Below are 17,529 nucleotides of genomic sequence, written 5' to 3' on the forward strand. Positions count from 1 at the left end.
CTCTATTTTTAGAACCTAACTTCTCTTGTTTCAGAGGAAGTGTTACATAACAAGAGGCTTATTTTTAGAAAATATATCGGGTTAGACTTGCTCTACATTAATTTTAAAAAAAAGAGTTGTCAAAATACTTAACTGCATAATTCTTGCCAACACATATGGCACTTACTAGGTAACAGGTGCTGTTCTAGTGCTTTACATAGATTAACTCATATAATCCTCAAAACAACTCTAAGAGGTAGGTTCTATTATTAACCCATTACATGGATGAGAAAACTGAGGTGTGGGGAGGAAAAGTAACTTGCCCAAACCACAGAGCTAATACAATATGGGTCAGGTTTGAACCCCAGTAGTCTGGTTTTAGAGCTGGTGCTCTATCCACCATGCAAAACTGCCTTTTGAGTCTTCTCAATTCTCTTCTTAAAGTATTTAAAAACTCATTTGATTGCAGACTAAATTCGTATCTTGGTTATAGGATGAAAAACACAAGTCAGTTACAATCTACCCATTGTTGAAGATCCATATGAAGACAAGAATCTCTAAAATAAAATATAAGCCAAGAGGAAATATACTTTTACAAGCTGATTCACATGCCATTCCAGGCACATAAAGTCTGCCTGGATCAGTGTTGTCACTGAATTAGTGGTAAAGGTAATATAAATTATAATTGGCAATATGTGATCACACAATGTAACTCTACATATAAACCAGTTATTAACCAACTGCCCTGAGTTTGGAACCACCATTATTTCAAATCTCGAATTACAATCTTTTCTGAACACCATCCACTTAGATAAGAGAAAAGATCACAGTCTACACACTCCACCCACTTATGCTTTCCAAAGAAGAAAAAACTCCGTAATAACAAAGAATTGGTGAAGAATGTAATGTAATGTAATGAAAATGATAGTGCTGTACCAGATTTTAGTAACTCAACTCATTTTCTTGATTGCTGTTGGGTTAAACCACATGAAATTGACAACATTAGATCATGTTTAGCCTACAAAAATGGTGATTCATATGGTTCCATCTAATAGGAAAGTCACACTTCATCATATACAATAAAATCTAAGGAATTGTGTGTCATTTTCCACAAAAGAAAGGACCACTCAGCCATGCATCGAGAGAGCTTTTAAGAATCTAGGCTCTGGTGGACACTATTTGGACTCCTCCAGCACAAAATGAATTGCTGGAAAATATTCTGGGTGAACCCTCTCCATAAATCTGAGACAAGGACATCAATTTATGAGAAAAGATGGGTTCATATAACAGAGTGACAGGTTTCTTAAAAACTGACCCTTAAAGACTGGGGGCAGGTGGAAACGAGAAGAGATATTTTTAAGGGTACAAAGTCTACGATGGAATAATGAAAAAGTTTTGGGTATAGATAGTGGTGACAGTTACACAATATTGTGAATGTATTTAACACCACTGAATTGTACACTTACGAATGGTTAAAATGATAAATATTATGTTATGTATGTTTTACCACAATAAGAAGAGCCTTACCAATGGAATAAACTTAATTTTCCCTGTTGCAATGTTGCTATTGCAACTTACTTGAATTAACTAAAGACATTGATGTAATTATTAAAAAAAAACATCTGACATCCCTCTGAAGACGTTGCAGTAACTGATTCTGTTCCACATTAGTGCCCAGCTTGACTGGGCATGTGGGTTAGACTTAGCACCCTTGTGGGAAATGCTGGCAGCATTTTGGGTTCCGTGATCCATCAGAGTTTTCACCTTGGCAGTCTGCATTCACACAGGCACACAGACACACACAGTATACCCCATCTGCTGAGAACCGTATGCATCAGAGAGTTGGGAATGAAAATCATCTGCCTTGAAGCCATTGGCTGACATCCCACATGTTCTGGCAGCCACTTCAAGTTGTCACTATCAGTTGTCTCATGTCAAATGAGTTAATGAGCTCATTTAGAGCCCTGGTGGGCAGATGTGCATGTAGGTCAAAGCCCTTTCCACAGCAAAAATCGCTGGATTACTAAGGAGTCTTTCCCTTTCATTAGGCCCAGGACAGAAATAGCATTTAGACTTTGACATCCTTGAAGGAAAAACATTCACGTGGTTTGGCAGCTTCGCTCTGATTCTTCATTAAACAAATATTTATAATTAAAATTGTAAAGGGATTCTTCCCTTTGCACTGCTACACACTGAGCAGTCACAACTTTGTTCAAGGTTGTTAGCCTGCCAGGAGAATCAGAAGGCCCATTATTGCTTTTGGACACCTGGAAAAGCTGATGTGTTCCAGTACCCTGTACTTAAAATACTTTACATGGAGCCAAAAATATAGTTGTTCTGTTAAGAGAGTTGTGAACTTAAAAAAAGTTTTGTTTGATTAATTATTCTACACTAGGAACGGTTGATGTCTACATATGTTTCACCTGATTTACTTCCTGTCAAGTTGTAAGGAATATATCCTATTACAAATCAAGATTTTTTAGTGGTTGAAAAGCAATATCACAATGTTAGGAGATTTTTAGGCTTTTGAGTTGTGTGAGAACTGAAATAAAACTACACAACATGCTTGTTTGAGGAGAAAGTTTAAAATTCTTCATAGTTGTTCACATTTGTGGTATTGAACTACTTCCAAACCACAACTGAAGTATTAGTTATATTAGTAGGCTGACCTACTAAAGCTACTAAGCTAACTTTGAGTCAAATCAAGTATTTAAATAATGACCAAAAGAAGAATGTATTTTTAAAACTGCTAAATCTTCGCTAGTGATTTTTCTGTTTTAGTGAAAATATTGACATTATAAAAAACATGAGACTCTGAGTTGTATATATTAAACTATAAAAAAAAAATTTAAGTCCCAAGTCTTCATGCCACTCGTAGAAGAAATTGGAACACGTTAGATTATTTAGTGCACAAGAAGCCTTTGATGGGTTATGTCAACACTCTGCCTGTTTCTCTTTATTTTCCAAACATCTTGAAAGAATGGTCAAAATTCCTGACTACTGCATCCTTCTCTCTGATCCCTTCCACAAGCTGTTGTCATCTCCCTAATCTCTCTATTGAAACTGCTCTCTCAAAGGTTTCCAATGACCTCAAAATTGACAAATTAGGTGACTCTCAGGCTCCTGCCTGTTTGATCTGTTTGATCTTATTGCATTTAAAACCTTTCACTCATTCATTCATTCAATCAGTCAGTCAACAAATATTTATTTGTTGCTTATCTTAAATGTGCGTGACTGAGTATGCATATAATAATTTCTCTCTCAGATGTGATAGTGGTGCTCCTGACCCATTGTCACTAGATCTTCTGCTTTAGATTTTTTTTAAAAAAAAAAAGTGATGGACTTGCACATATCTGTCCAATTCTCCTGCCCATGGTTCAGATCTGAAAGAAGGCTAGCAATGTTTAAAGGTATAACGCGTGGAAGCTAAAAGTAAACTTGATTAGCACCCTGCCAGCTTAAAAATATCTGCATATGCATTCCTAGTAGCTATGTCAAAGGTTGACAGCCAGCCTTCTTTTTTAAACTGACTTTTTTTCATAGAGCATTTTGAAGAAAACAGGATGTTGTGTAGGGATGTATACTAAATTTAGTTTTCATTTCAAGATTGCACATTTAGCTCTTATTTACTTAACTTCTTAAGAATACCACCTATTTTAAAAATATCTACTGTGCTTGGGAAACTCAGAAAATAGGATGGAAGCTTGACAGAATGGGATAAGGAAGAGTAGGGTGTCCAAGAATCACGATGTGGGGCAGAAATTTGGAGCCGTCTAAGCGCTTAATTTGCCCTTGCTTACTCCTCTTGAAACATAGGTTCCATTTATTCATTAATACTGGGTCCTTTGTTCATTCTGGATGGATGGATGGATGGATGTTTGACTCATTGGAGATTATTTTCCCTGACCATATCCATTTATCAAACTGGACCAGACTGGTGCTATTTCTCTACAGTTTTCTTAACGTCTCAGAAGCTAAACTGAACGTAAAGTAAGACCAAGCCTCATACGTAAAAGGACTTTGAGTTTCTTACACTTGAGTGCAGCACAGGAACAAAACACTTAGCGGGAAAAAAATCCCTGCAGGAAATATATGAACATCCTAGAGTAGAACAATGGAAGAGGTTAGAAGAAGGGAGGCAATTCATGTATTAAGATAAATTAATATATAGTATCATGGTAGTTTTTTAATTGTTTGGGATTAACATGTGGCACTTTGCCTTGGGAAAACACATCAGGGATATTCTTAGTGCTCTTTTGGCCTTAGCACTGAAGCTCTAGTGTTAGGACACTTAACCGTGTCACAAACTGTTTCCTGCTCAAGCCACAGTAAGCAGTCCCTCCTCCCAGGAGCACAAAGCAGGTCTTGGAAAGAGCAGATTTGCATGAGATTTCAGAAGAAAATATCCTTCAGAAATAAGCTCAGGAAGACAACACAAAATGGCAAAAATTACCTAATGTGGGCTTGGCACACTCAGCATTCTACTGTGTTTATTTGTTCAAAACTAATTTTGGTAACTTGTTCTCTGTGATTTGAAAGTCCAGCCAAACTTGAGCCATTCTTTCTAATTATTAGAGGGCCCACTCCGTGGCCAGATGTGATTGCAACCCGAACCACCACAACAGCACTTGGAAGTCAGCGTAGGGTTCTTAGGCACTCTGTCTTTACTCAGAAAGAGCATAGTGTTCTCTCCTGTATTCCATTTTCAATTTGGTCCTAGGGATAAGGCTTCTTGGGCACTCACATGATTATAATTCTAATTGACTTTAAAGACTGATGGGATGCTCTCTTACGAACGGCACTGCATGACCCTCATGTATGGGAGAGGCTGCCATTGCCTCAGAGCCAAGGCTTCATTCTGAGAAATATCTATGTTTTGTTTCTAAGGCAACAAGATCATTCAGGGCAGAATAGGAGCTACTTTACATGTGGAAAATATTAATGAGAGAAATGATTTGTGAAACAGGGCCAGAATCACATTTTTCCTTGATTTATCACATGCTATTTTTTCCCTTTTGTTTTTTGATCAGCTTTTTTGCAAACCCTTTAATGAAGAAAATCCAACCACTAGAGCAGCAGAACAGGATCGTAGTTCATGAGAGACTTCATTCATAAATTCAAAGACCTAGGCAGGCCCCACCTAGAAATTCTCATGGAATCTTTGCAAATATTACAAGTCTAAAGGTTTCTATTTTAAGGTCTCATAAGAGACAAAATATCTGAAAACGTACATTACTGGTTTCTTTTTCCCAAGTGACTCCCTTCCTTCTTTTTCTGCATTTTCAGATGAACATTATAACCAAGTAGAAATGCACCTCTCAACAGATTGCTGTTTCCAGCTAGAGTACACTAGAAGAGGAGACAGATGCAATTTCCATACTGTCCAAATGAAATGCATTTATCTCAGGTTAACTATCCAGGAAATTCAGCAATTTTCTTAAGGAGATAAATATAACATGGTGGTTAAGAGTAGACTGGCTGGATTTGAATCCTGGCTCTGTCCCTTACTAGCTGTGTAGATTTGGACCCATTGCTAAAACTCTATGTGCCTTAGTAGCCTAATCTATACCACACGGGCAAGAATAGATCATGCCTCAAAGGTGGTATTATGTTAAATGACTGTTTAGAATTAGATCTGTACATAGTAAATATACAATAAATGTTATCTATTATTATAGAAGTTTCAAAATAAATAATCATCCCTGTGCCCATTAGAAACTATAGAATTACTAGATTTTAGAGATTTTTTTTGCACAAATTGCAATAGCAATTTCTTAAAAGCATTTTGTAATAAAATGGTAATGGGTGAAAAGAGATGGCACTATAAAACATAACATTATTTCCAGATTGAGAAAAAAATAGTTTATTAAGTCTTTAAGATTTAGAATTCATTCTGGGGTGCAAGATGAAATCATTCCCTGAAACCTGACTTTTAAGACAATACACTAATAAATGTATAAAATTAAAAAATAATTAGTGATCAATGTGACATGCATCTCTGGTTGACAGATCCCAAGAGAAGTAGAAATTCGTAATAGTCTCAAAGTAAGAGTCAAGAGGCCACTAAATTTGTGACCTTAAACTAGAAATATAACTAGAAGAAAAAGAGAAGCTCACTCCCACCTCACTTCCTCCTAACAACCCAGAACATTGTCTAGAAATTGACGTCTTTTCAATTGGCAATGACCTCTGTGTATTCAGCTGGCAGTGAATTTTGTGATTAAATCCTAAGTGGTAATTTTATGTTACATATCTTTTATCACAATTTAAAAAAAATTTTTTAAAGAGAGGGCCTTGGAAAATTAATGAAGTCCTCAAATACTTTTGAAAAAATGACTCCTTTTATGATGATGTTGTAAAAGTTAAGCACAAAGTGTTATTATGTCAGAAAATTACAACCTCCCCAAAACACTTGACTCGTTATTTATTTTTCTAATAATTAAGGCAGCATTGGAATTGAAAGCTAAATTTTGTTAAGATAAATTTATTGAAGAAGAAAAACCTAAGTCGTAATTGTATGAGACATAAAGAGAAGTGATCAAACGATGGCGCATTTTCAGGGACTGCCACCAACCATCTCCCAAAGCTGCATGCCCTGCTGCCACCCAGCACCTCCACAGATGCCCTCCAGAGCTGATGAACCTGGCTCTGCCTCTGCCTCAGGCAAGCCATTTGATCTCCAGTCTTCATTTCTCATTTTCCAAAATGAAAACTTTGGGCCAGTATGATCTCTAATATCCCCTGTGGCTCAGACATTCTATAATTGTATCACTCTTGCAAACCCCAACCCTGATCCCTGATTTTAAGCCTCATTTTCACAAACATGTAAAAATTATGATCTTAGGTAACCAAAGAATCCTACAAATAAGTGTGGATTGTCAAAAAATTTTTTTTTCTTGCGTCAGGATTTTACCTACAGCCAAAGCAATTTTATAAAAACTTCTCAGTATTCAAAAGAGCTATTTCTTTCCTCCAGAGAGAATTAATCTTAGGCAAGGACTGGAAACGACAGTCTCCCCAGATGAAGCTTAAGCACACACCCGCTGAAAAGCCCATTCCATTTTAATTTGCAAATTAAAAGTGGCCTGGGAAATCACACATTGTCATTATCTCATCAAAAATACTTGAGCCAGCCCAGATGGTCTAGTGGTTAAGATATGACACCCTCACCGCCATGGCCCAGGTTTGTTTCCTGGTCGTGGAATCACCCTACCCGTCTGTCAGTTGTCCTGTGGCAGCAGCTCACATAGAGAACTAAAACTAACAGCTAGAATACACAACCATGTACTGAAGCTTAAAAAAAAAAAAAATACTGTACTTATCTCTCCCTTTCCTCTCTCTAGAAAAAGAACACTCAAGTAGCGCAACTGCTCCCCACAACTTAAATTGAATAGCAGCTTTAAAAAATTGGTTTTATCTAGTGTCCATTAAGACAGCATCTTCTCTTGTTATTACTGCCAGAAATTCCACAGATCTCCAGTCACCAACCCAACACCATTTATTGGATATTTACTGTATCCGTGAAATTTACATAAGCATTGAAAAGAGTTTAAAAGGCACTAAAAAGCTTGTTTTCAGCAAATTAATGGCCACTCTCATTGGAAAACAAAGCCTTATAACTAGGTCTTTTAAAGATCCCTGCTGTAGCATTTTTTTGGTTCTATTTGGCTCTAATTAACCCCTCCCTCTCTGTCTTGCCTGGTTATCCGTAGAATGACACTACAAGCATGGTACTGATGGTTGAGATTACAACTCTGTAATTAAAAAAAAAAAAGCTTGATGATATTTGTTGGTATGACAGTTATAAATTCCCTTCTCTTGTAAACTGTATATTGAGTTGACATTACATATGGGAAATAGAGTGATTTGAGTTGTGTCACTACTTTTCAGTTGCTAGTGAGCCGTAAAATGACTACAAGGCAGAATTAAGAAGGAAACACTGCAAAGATTCTGGATAATGGCTTATATTTAATAATGCCCCTTTGAATAATATAATAACGAATGATAAATCTGTGTTACTGACTTCCTGCATGTACATGAATATGATTTTGTGTATACACCTGCAGGATATTACGTGTTTCCAAAGATACGTTCTTAGAGAGTCCGTTGACTTCTGCATAATAAAAACCTGTATTACCATTCCTCATGAGGGGGAAGGCACTCTGCCTGTTTTTATCCAAAGGTATGATTACCTTATTGCCTTGAAATCCCTTCAGGCCTGGATCCCCTGGAGGTCCACTAATGCCCTGCTCCAAGATGAAAAGCAAGAATTACTGCTGTGTACAAAAGGCCATCCAGGAATGAATCATTCATTAGGGTCCCTCGAGATCCTGGAGTTAGAAGCCAAACTAAATAACTCAGAGTTAAGTTAGGGTTACATACGATTGAGAAATGGAATGAGATAAAATTGTTTGTGCTAAATACGCAGCTTCTGAAACAGTACTTAAGCAGAGAGCTAACATTTATTAATGAGGTGTTAGTTTTCAAAACCTGTGTTTCCAAACTTATTCCTGTGCTGGATCCCTTTTTTGAAAGATTTGGAATAAACAACATTTTTTTTTTAAATATGTAAGGCACATATAACTGAAAGTTGGAGCTTCCAATGACCCCATGATAACCAGGGTTACTGCCCTGCACTGACACAATTCCAGGCCAAAGCAAAGGAGTTGATGGTTAACTAGATGCTCTCTAGGAAATCGTGTGTAAAGAAATAATATTCAGTAGACTTTTTGAAATACTGAAATTAACTCTTCACACACACACATCCTCCCCCCATTACAACTTTAGACGAGGCAAGTCCTCAGACTGGAAAAAACTGATCCAAATTATTTTCTGAAATCTATTGGATATGTCTAACTTAAATAAATGCCTTAAAGAATCATTCCATGTTATTGAGCATTAACTACTTATAACGACGGAACGATACAAATACTGTAATTTAGATAAAATGCATAGCTCTTCCAACCATATTATAGTAGCAATGCAAAAATAGTTGCATCCTGCTTTTAACTACTTGACTTCACCCATCTTCCCAGACTCTAATTTTTTAACTTTTATCTCTTCAGCTACTCACTAAGCAGGCTCACCTGCTGGTACTTATCTCTAGGGAGCCTGAATTAGTTATTCAAAAGATTAGGGCAATTGTTTCTAAATTTTGTTGCACATTGGAATCACCTGGGGATCCTTAAAAATATTGGTGCCTGGCTCCAATCCCCAGACATTCTGATTGAACTAGAGGGTGCAAGTGGGCAAGAGGATTTCTAAAAGTTCCCTAGGTGATTCTAATCCAGACTTAGATTTGGTTTTAGCCTCCTTACCTGAAGTCCTCTGGGTCCCTTTGGTCCATATGGCCCTGGGGATCCCTGTGGAATAAAATTAACGGTGAGTTGCTCTAACTATCCATCTTGAAAGTGCTGTGATTTTAGATGGACGAGAAGGGGATGTGTTCTCAGTAAGGGCCAGATTTCCCAGGTTATTCAAATATCAAAGCCAACAGAGTCATTGTTAACAAAATGATCCTAATTAACAAGCCAACTGGGGGTCAAGCCTTCCTTTAGTAAAAGGCTCCATAAAAACACAATTTTAGATGTAAGTCTTTGGCCAATATATTGACATTTTGATCCGAGTAAAGGATTTGTTTCTTAAGATTCCTCAGAAAGCAGTGGAATATTATTTCCTTCCAGCAAGGCAATGTCAGTTAAATTAACAATTTACTGAGTTTCCACGATGTCTAGATCACTCCTTTGCTATCTTCAAGACATGGAACTTGGCAAAACACTCTTTATACTCAGCACTCTTCTAATAGAAAATATTTCAATGTGTTCCATAACTAGGAAACCTTTTACAGTTTATTTTTATGAGAATACAATATAGTCTAGTCTCTCTTTTCTCAGATTTTCACTTTTTTTCTGCTTACCGAAAGATAATTTGTTCATAAAAGGCACACTTTGACAATTATAGAAAAAAGTAAAGAAATATAAAAAAAAAATCACACAGAGGCAACTGTTGTTCACATTTTAGGAATATTTTCATCCAATTTTATTCTCAATAGATTTTTCTTCAAATAATTTGATCAAAGTGTATATCCAATTTTGTATCCTACTTATTTGGTCTTCTATTGTATCAAAAATATTTTTCCATGTCATTAAAAACTCTTAGTTTACTAAGAGTGTTACTTGAATAATACTCAAGAATATGAATCTATCATAATTTACTTACTCATTTCTCTAGTTTTGACGTATGTCTAAATTGTTTCTGATGATTGTTATTTTAAATAATATTATAATGAACATCTTTGTGTATAAATCTTTGTCCAACTTCAGATTCGTTCCTAAGGATAATTTCCTAGAAGAGGATGACTGATGCAGAAACTCTTAGCACAAGACTCTCTCTCACTCCCTTCTGTCTCTTACACCATATATGGAAAGAAAAAGTGAAACTTGCCTCCATAAAGTTTGTTCGGATTTCCATTCTCACTACCTGAGTAGAGAGAGCACATCTTCATCTTATAGAATCCCCATCAACACTGAATATTATGTACTATTTCAGTGTTTGCTAATTTGATAGGTGAAGTAATTTTTTTTTTTGAGGAAGCTTAGCCTTGAGCTAACATCTGTTGTCAATCCTCCTCTTTTTTGCTGAGGAAGATTGGCCCTGGGCTAACGTGCATGCCCATCTTCCTCTACTTTATACGGGACACCACCACAGCGCGGTTTGGTAAGCCGTGTGTAGGTCTGCACCGGGATCCGAACCTGCAATCGCTGGGCCACTGAAGCAGAGCGCATGAACTTAACCGCTACGCCACCTGGCCAGCCCCGAAATAATATTTTAATATTCTAATTTCACTTATCTGATGGCTAATGTGTCTGAATATTTTTTCATTTGTTAATCATTTATGTTTCTTCTTTTGTGTCTCTTCGTGTTCTTTGTACGTTTTGCTTATAAACTTGCTTGAACTCTTCATGTCAAGCTCTAGACTCTAGAGAGTCTAGACATGCATTTTTTCAGATTTTTACATCTCTGACATTGGGATATATCTTGTAATCAATTGCATCTTATATTTATAATTAGCAGTATTTTTTCCTTTTTTTTTTTTTGGCACAGAAAATGATAAAGCATTTAACAATCCTTGATATCCTGGTCAATGAAATTTGATATTAACTCTTTGTCAGCCATTTTTATTTCAACTAGTTTTCCCAGTTAATGTTTGACTTTCATTTTTGGTCTCTATGTGCCCTTTCTTCTGTATTTTCAAGTCCATGTCTATCTCCCACTTTCAGTTATCCTCCAGGAAGAATCCATTCATTATCACACTTTTCATTTTGCCGGGAGATAATTACCAAGCCTACGTTTTTCAGATCTACCTGACCTTTAACTCTACAGTTTAAAAGCTTTCAAAAAATCTGAAGCTATTTAAAGTGTTTAATTACATGGGCCAGTGTCATTATCTTATCCTCTTCTTTTCACATTTTGCCTCGTTTTGTCTCCTTGATTCTCCCCCATAATTAAAATATAGATATTGAAAGAGTTTAGTATCTTGGTGGCATGCTGTTAATAGTCCTAACTATAATGAAAACTATTTTTACCCTGTACTTTTTTGGATCCTTTGTCATTATGTTTCAAATGCATTCTCTATGTATTTCTGGTCCACTAAAGAACTCCCTAACATATTTAATATTGTCTCCAGTTTAAATACTTTATTCATATTTATTTTTTAATGAAAGGTAAATACCTACCCAATTGTCTGCAGCTTGCTGCATTTTCAAAATTTCAAGTCCTTATCTATATCTAGTTCTGCCACATTATTTATAACTATCTCGTTAACTTATTTCATAGAGTTCTTCACTCTCCTTTGGAAAGTGCTTGTTCTCAGTGTTTACATCTGGAAAACAATTCTACTTTGACCCAATCGGAGCTTGAATTGACTTTGCTGGTTAAGTTATTCTTTTCACCATAACATTCAGTAGGCCTGGCCTCAAAGGTTAGAGTACCACAAAGCAAAGTCTTAATAGTCCATAAGAAAGGCATTTGGGGGATCCATTAACTAGAGTTAGGTATGGCTTTGTTTTCTGCTTCATGTTTTGCAGATGTGAAAATGGAGCCAATGACTCTCCAACTCCAGTAGTGAAATCAACATAATGCATCCCAGGAATTTCCTCTTTAGGAAACTCAGCCCCAAAGGGATCACAGCTGTTAGCATTTGAAAAACATGTTCCTTACTTTGTCACCTTTTATTCCTGGTTTGCCACATTCTCCACGTCCACCCTAAAAAAGAAATAAATGAAATAGATAAGAAGACATTTGCAGTCATTTAGTGTTAGGATTTTTTTTAAAGATTCTCAGCAGAATCTTATGACATAAACACTCTGATGAATTATACACAATTTTATCCTCAATCCTCTGGGTTATTTGGTCATTGAACTCAAAAAATTTATCCATGAGCCATCCTTAAGTTGACAGAATTAAATCAGTGATACCACCTAATGAGGTCTAACATTTTTGAGAGATGGATGAAATTAAAAGGAAAGAAATTAAGGTTTACTGAGCATCTACCATATATTATATGCCCTTTGCATATGTGATTTAATTGAATCCACATTACAGCCCAATGAGATGAGTTTTACAGTTCTTATTTTATTGATGAGAAAACTTAAGCTCAACAAAATAACTTCCCTCTATCATATAGCTAGTAAAAAGAAGAATTAAGGTCTGGACCCAGGTCTGCTCAGAGTCCCTATTTTTTCCACTACACCATGCTCCAGCCTGAGTACCAACTTTGATCAATTAGTAGTGTCTACCCAGAGAATTGTGAGAGAAAGGTTCTGAGACCATGTCATGACCTGGTGGGGAAAGGAGCCATGATGAATTTGCAAGGTCTGCTGTGACAGAGAGAGTGGGACATGGTGGCAAGCATACTATGTATCTTACATCATCACACTCTACTGCCCTGCCTTTCCTGGAATATTAATTTTAAAAACCTAACATTTAAATTATGCTTTCAGGTTTATTATTAATGTTATTTTACAGACATTATCTCAGTTAACCTGACATTAACTGTCTGAGGTAGATATTATTAGCCCAATGTTACACACTAAAAATTTGTAATTCAAAAAGGTTAAGTAACTTGCTCGGTAGAAAGAGAATTGGGACTTCTGAATACTAATCCACTATATCAGACTTCTGAGACTTCTAATAATTAGAACTAAAAAGTAACAAAGTCAATTAGAAAAACTACCCAAGTTAGAATTTTCAAAGTACTTTCATAATATATTTATTCTGATCCTCAAAGCAATTCATATTTTTAAGATAAGGCAACTCAATAGGAGAAGTTAAATGATTTACTTAAATGTACACGCTAGCCAATGACTCTTAGTCCCGTGCCCTCACTACTAGTTTCTGCTTCTGCTGCTGCTTTCTTATCTCCATACTGCTCTAACATGCTACCAGAAGTGCCGCTACACAATGACATAAGTTGCACTAGAATGTACATCAATGCCCTGCTTCCTTCATCAAGGATGTCTTGCTATGAAAAATAAATGTCAACTGAACTAAACAGTGTATTTAGTGATATAGTGGATTTATATTCTGATGCAAGCTTTATCTCATCACAAAACAGCAAGAAACAGTTCACAGATTGACAGCCAGCCTGCAGGTCACACCTTGAATAGCACTGCTCTAAGAAGGGAAATCATATTTGTAACCACCAATTATGGATGCAAATTCTGTGCCAAAGCCTCTACATTATTGCTATTCCTCACAGCAGCCTCGCAAGGTATATATGTATATATCTCCATTCATAGATAAGGAAAATGAGGCTCACAGGGATTGAGTAGCTTGCCCAGGACCACAAGCTTGAGTCGGTTAGACTCCCAAATCCATGTTCTCTATCAGCCATCCAAAGCTGAACGGGGCGCACTGCCATGGTCTGCAAGTTACTTTCCACTAACCTGACACTTCTGCCTAGGGTAGTACGTGGGGTATTGCTGGCGTCGGGAGCAGGAAAGAGGGAGCTACAATTCTTAGATGCAACTATGCCTCTGTTCAAAAGCAATCTGTTCTCTCTCCACATCATGTCGTGAGTCAAACTGACCCAGGACAAACTGAGCTTTCCCTTAGAACAAGTCCAAAATTTATTTCTGAACACAAATGGAAAATCACCCTTATAGACTCAATTAGAAAGCAATTAATAATGTTTGATGGGAATAAAATGAGTCAACCACCAAAATATAAAACAGAAAAGTACCATAAATACACTCAAAATTCTTTTGGCCAGAATTCACGTTCCATTTGTCCAGACGGATTTGTTAGCTATAGGGTCCTGAGGAACAGCATTTGTTTTGGCGGCAGATTTCCATCAATGAAAATATTGTACTCGTGTTGTTTGCCTCTGCAAAGCCGTTTTCTTTTTTGGTGGGCTCAGTAATCCCTGTGGAATGGCCACAATTACACAGTTCCAGAGAGCAAGTGCTTCAGAAACCTATGAATAGATTAGCTCTGTTCCCGGACTCTGATTTCTGATGCTGCTGCTACTAGTGAAATTGTGGTTTGAATGTCGATGGTTCAGGGTCACTTTGCTCTGACAGCTTGTATTTTCCAGATGAGAACTCCTCCAATGAACCTATAATGCCCCAGAAGGTTAAATGAATCTTTTCAAGAATATATATATAAAGCTTTCCGGTGTTGATAATTAGCTCATTGTATAAATCAAGATGGGGGGCATGATAATTTTCTTCCAATATATATATGTGACAATCTTACAATCATGAAACTTTCTTAACTTTCCTATATTATCATTTGTTCCCTGCCTCTTCACAGTAGCACCTTAGATTTGTAGACCGGCAGACAGTCACAATCATTATTCAATTTGATTCTTCACCTACCCTGTAAATTAGGGAGGCTTGTATTAATCCAGTTATATATGGATGAAGAAATAAACACTCCAAGATGCTGAGTTGCCCAGGTTCTTATGGCCAAGTGCAGAACTACGGCATTTCTTACTCTCTTCTCCCTTTAGGCCTAACATTTCTAGCGCTTGGGGATATATTTATTTGCCTGCATGTAGGTTCACCCCTAATATTGGCAGGGCCCAGGGCAAGAGTGCAAGCAGAGGCCCACATACCATGTATCTAGATAGTTTAAAGTTATAAATCAAGCTAATAAACTAGTAATGTCCTAGCTTCCTTTCTTGACACATATACCTTCACAAGGAATAAGAAATGAAAGAATTTGGAGATTTCTCAGAGCTCGATGTGGGAGTACAGCCCCATGCCCACAGGCTACAGCCCAGCTCCCACTTCACTTCTCACCTCCAGCTCCTTCCACACAAGAGGAGCCGTGAGTACATGCAGGAAGGTGCCCCAGGCAGCACAACAAACTTCCCTCAATGACCCTCTCCCACCCCAACAAACAGCTTCCATTTGGTTTCCCCTCAGGCCCAGGAAGAAGATGGACCTGGGAAAGAGGTTTGTGAATGCCTTCAAAGCAGGCTCAGGCCATTTTGTAGAGACTTCTAGTGCCTTGGTTACCCAAAGAATGATACAGAAGACGGGAGCATGGGCCTCTTGCCCTGCAGACTCCTGGCTCCACGGGGAGTGGGGAGACCGGAGGAGACCCAGAGCAGGACCCTCTAAAGTACAGGCCTCTTGCGCAGGTCTGAGGGTCATGGGACAGAATGGATGCTAGGGACGCGTTCTAATTTCAGACAGAAAATCTGATAATACAGAGAACTATGGCATAAACTTATAAATGAACCATTGAACCCTCTCAAAGGTCCCTGAGCCCTGGTCCAAGTTGTTAATTTCTTTTGCATCAGTTTGATTTCCTAACTTATAATTTGCAAATAATCATAAAATAATCTACTAACCCATAAATTTTGTTTGTCAAATTTCCTCCTCCTGCAAGCTCTACCCAGATGCCTGACTAAGTGAAGTAAGAAGTTCTTTACTGCTTAACCAGGAAAAATCCTCTTTCCCCCATGATCGGGTTCCGTGTTTGGGTTTCATAGGAAGTTAAGCACCAAGGAAGCAATCTAACTGCAGAGTTGCTGCTTCCGTTTGTATACAGAAACTTTTAGTCTGGACACCTATGCTGTGTGGCTGTTAAATTGGAGTTCTCTGTTCATGTCTGCAGAGCTGAGAGAGTCTGGATTCTAATCTCAGGAATCTTAGGGCACCTTCCACCCCTTACAATACCCAGCCATATCTTAAGTTCTATCATTATTTTATGTTAACAGAGTTAAGAGTACACTTAGGAATTAGGGCATCCAGATTTACAAAAATAAAGGAAAATAACTTCTATTAAGTACATAAATACAGTTATGTTTGTGATTTACTTTCTGAAATGCTGGTCTATCTATTTGTTGTTACCAACTCACCTTCTCACCCTTGTACCCAGGAATTCCCTAATTGAAAAAGAAAAGAAAAGAAAAAGTAAAATACGATATTAGAAGTCATAGTTGGAGGAAGTATTTGATGTTTTTCATTTATAAAGTATAACAAAGCACTTCTGTACAGTCTTAGAAAATAAGACCATATAAATGTAAGCTATTTCACTTCTCTTTGCACTGAGGGAATGTGCATTTACCAGGGAGAAGAAAAGAACTTATTTTTCTCTTTATTACATTCTATTCTCAGTTCCATGTATTTTTTCAAACCTAATTTCTTACCCTTTGGCCCGAAGCTGAAGGAGAGAATATACACTGAAACTCATTGTAGAAGAGACGACCTATAATGCTCCTTTCAAAATTGTTATATTGACTTTTAAACTATGAACTATCACAGCTAAAAATGTTTGACAGAGACTGTTAGAGAAATTGGCTTTGAAAATGATCTGAGATAATGGCCTTTAAAATGTACGTAAATATTTATATCCATTATGGTTCTCCTTTCAAATTTGGTCTAGAAGATAGAACATTGAGGAAATGAATGGTTCCTTTATCAAACCTAATGAGACAGTGACCTTTAAGTTACTGTATTTTATCTCCTGCTAAATAAGGGGCCAGTGCTTCTGCTCTTCTTCTGTGTCGCTCTTGGGGATCCTGCACAGCCTTCTCCATTGTGTCCCTACCCATAAGCCCTTTAAGTAATACAATACTGCATACTAATGGACTGGGAAATTACCAACTTTAAACAACAGCAAGTCTTTTTCAAATAGGATTTCATGTCTTTTTCATACAACTATAGTTTTCAAGTATGAAAATAGAAGTGTAAAACATATTTTAAGTGAGCCAGAGAAACCAGTGGAATAAACAAGTATGCTTACAGTTACATGTGAGTCAGACTAAAAAATTTTGCTGTGTGTGACTTTTACAAAAGGTAAAAAGGAAAACTTCGGAAGGAGATGACACTTCTCTCCAAATGAGCAGTCACTGAGAAATTGAAGATAAAAGTAGAACTAGTGAAAAATATTGTTACACTACAATTTAATCCATTTTAGAAATATTTATTCACATAAATGGTTTAAGTTTTAGTACTGTGCTTAAAATGAAAGGCCACATTACAGACAGTTAAATTGGGGTTCTTCATTAAAACAATTCCTATTTGCAGCACACTA

General features: G+C 37.0%; 1 protein-coding gene across 1 annotated transcript in view; it reads right to left on the reverse strand.

The window, feature by feature from the left end:
• The window catches only part of COL28A1 (collagen type XXVIII alpha 1 chain), a 152,170-nt gene that overhangs the window by 118,937 nt on the left and 15,704 nt on the right, over positions 1-17,529 (reverse strand). The window contains exons 7-10 of the mRNA XM_058568763.1: positions 16,352-16,378; positions 12,199-12,243; positions 9,297-9,341; positions 8,172-8,225 (exon numbers count right to left, since the gene is read on the reverse strand). Of these exons, the coding sequence (XP_058424746.1) occupies positions 8,172-8,225; positions 9,297-9,341; positions 12,199-12,243; positions 16,352-16,378 (171 nt within the window). The remainder of the gene's footprint in view (positions 1-8,171; positions 8,226-9,296; positions 9,342-12,198; positions 12,244-16,351; positions 16,379-17,529) is intronic.

The sequence above is a fragment of the Diceros bicornis genome, chromosome 3 (assembly GCF_020826845.1).
Source record: "Diceros bicornis minor isolate mBicDic1 chromosome 3, mDicBic1.mat.cur, whole genome shotgun sequence".
Lineage (NCBI taxonomy): Eukaryota > Metazoa > Chordata > Mammalia > Perissodactyla > Rhinocerotidae > Diceros > Diceros bicornis.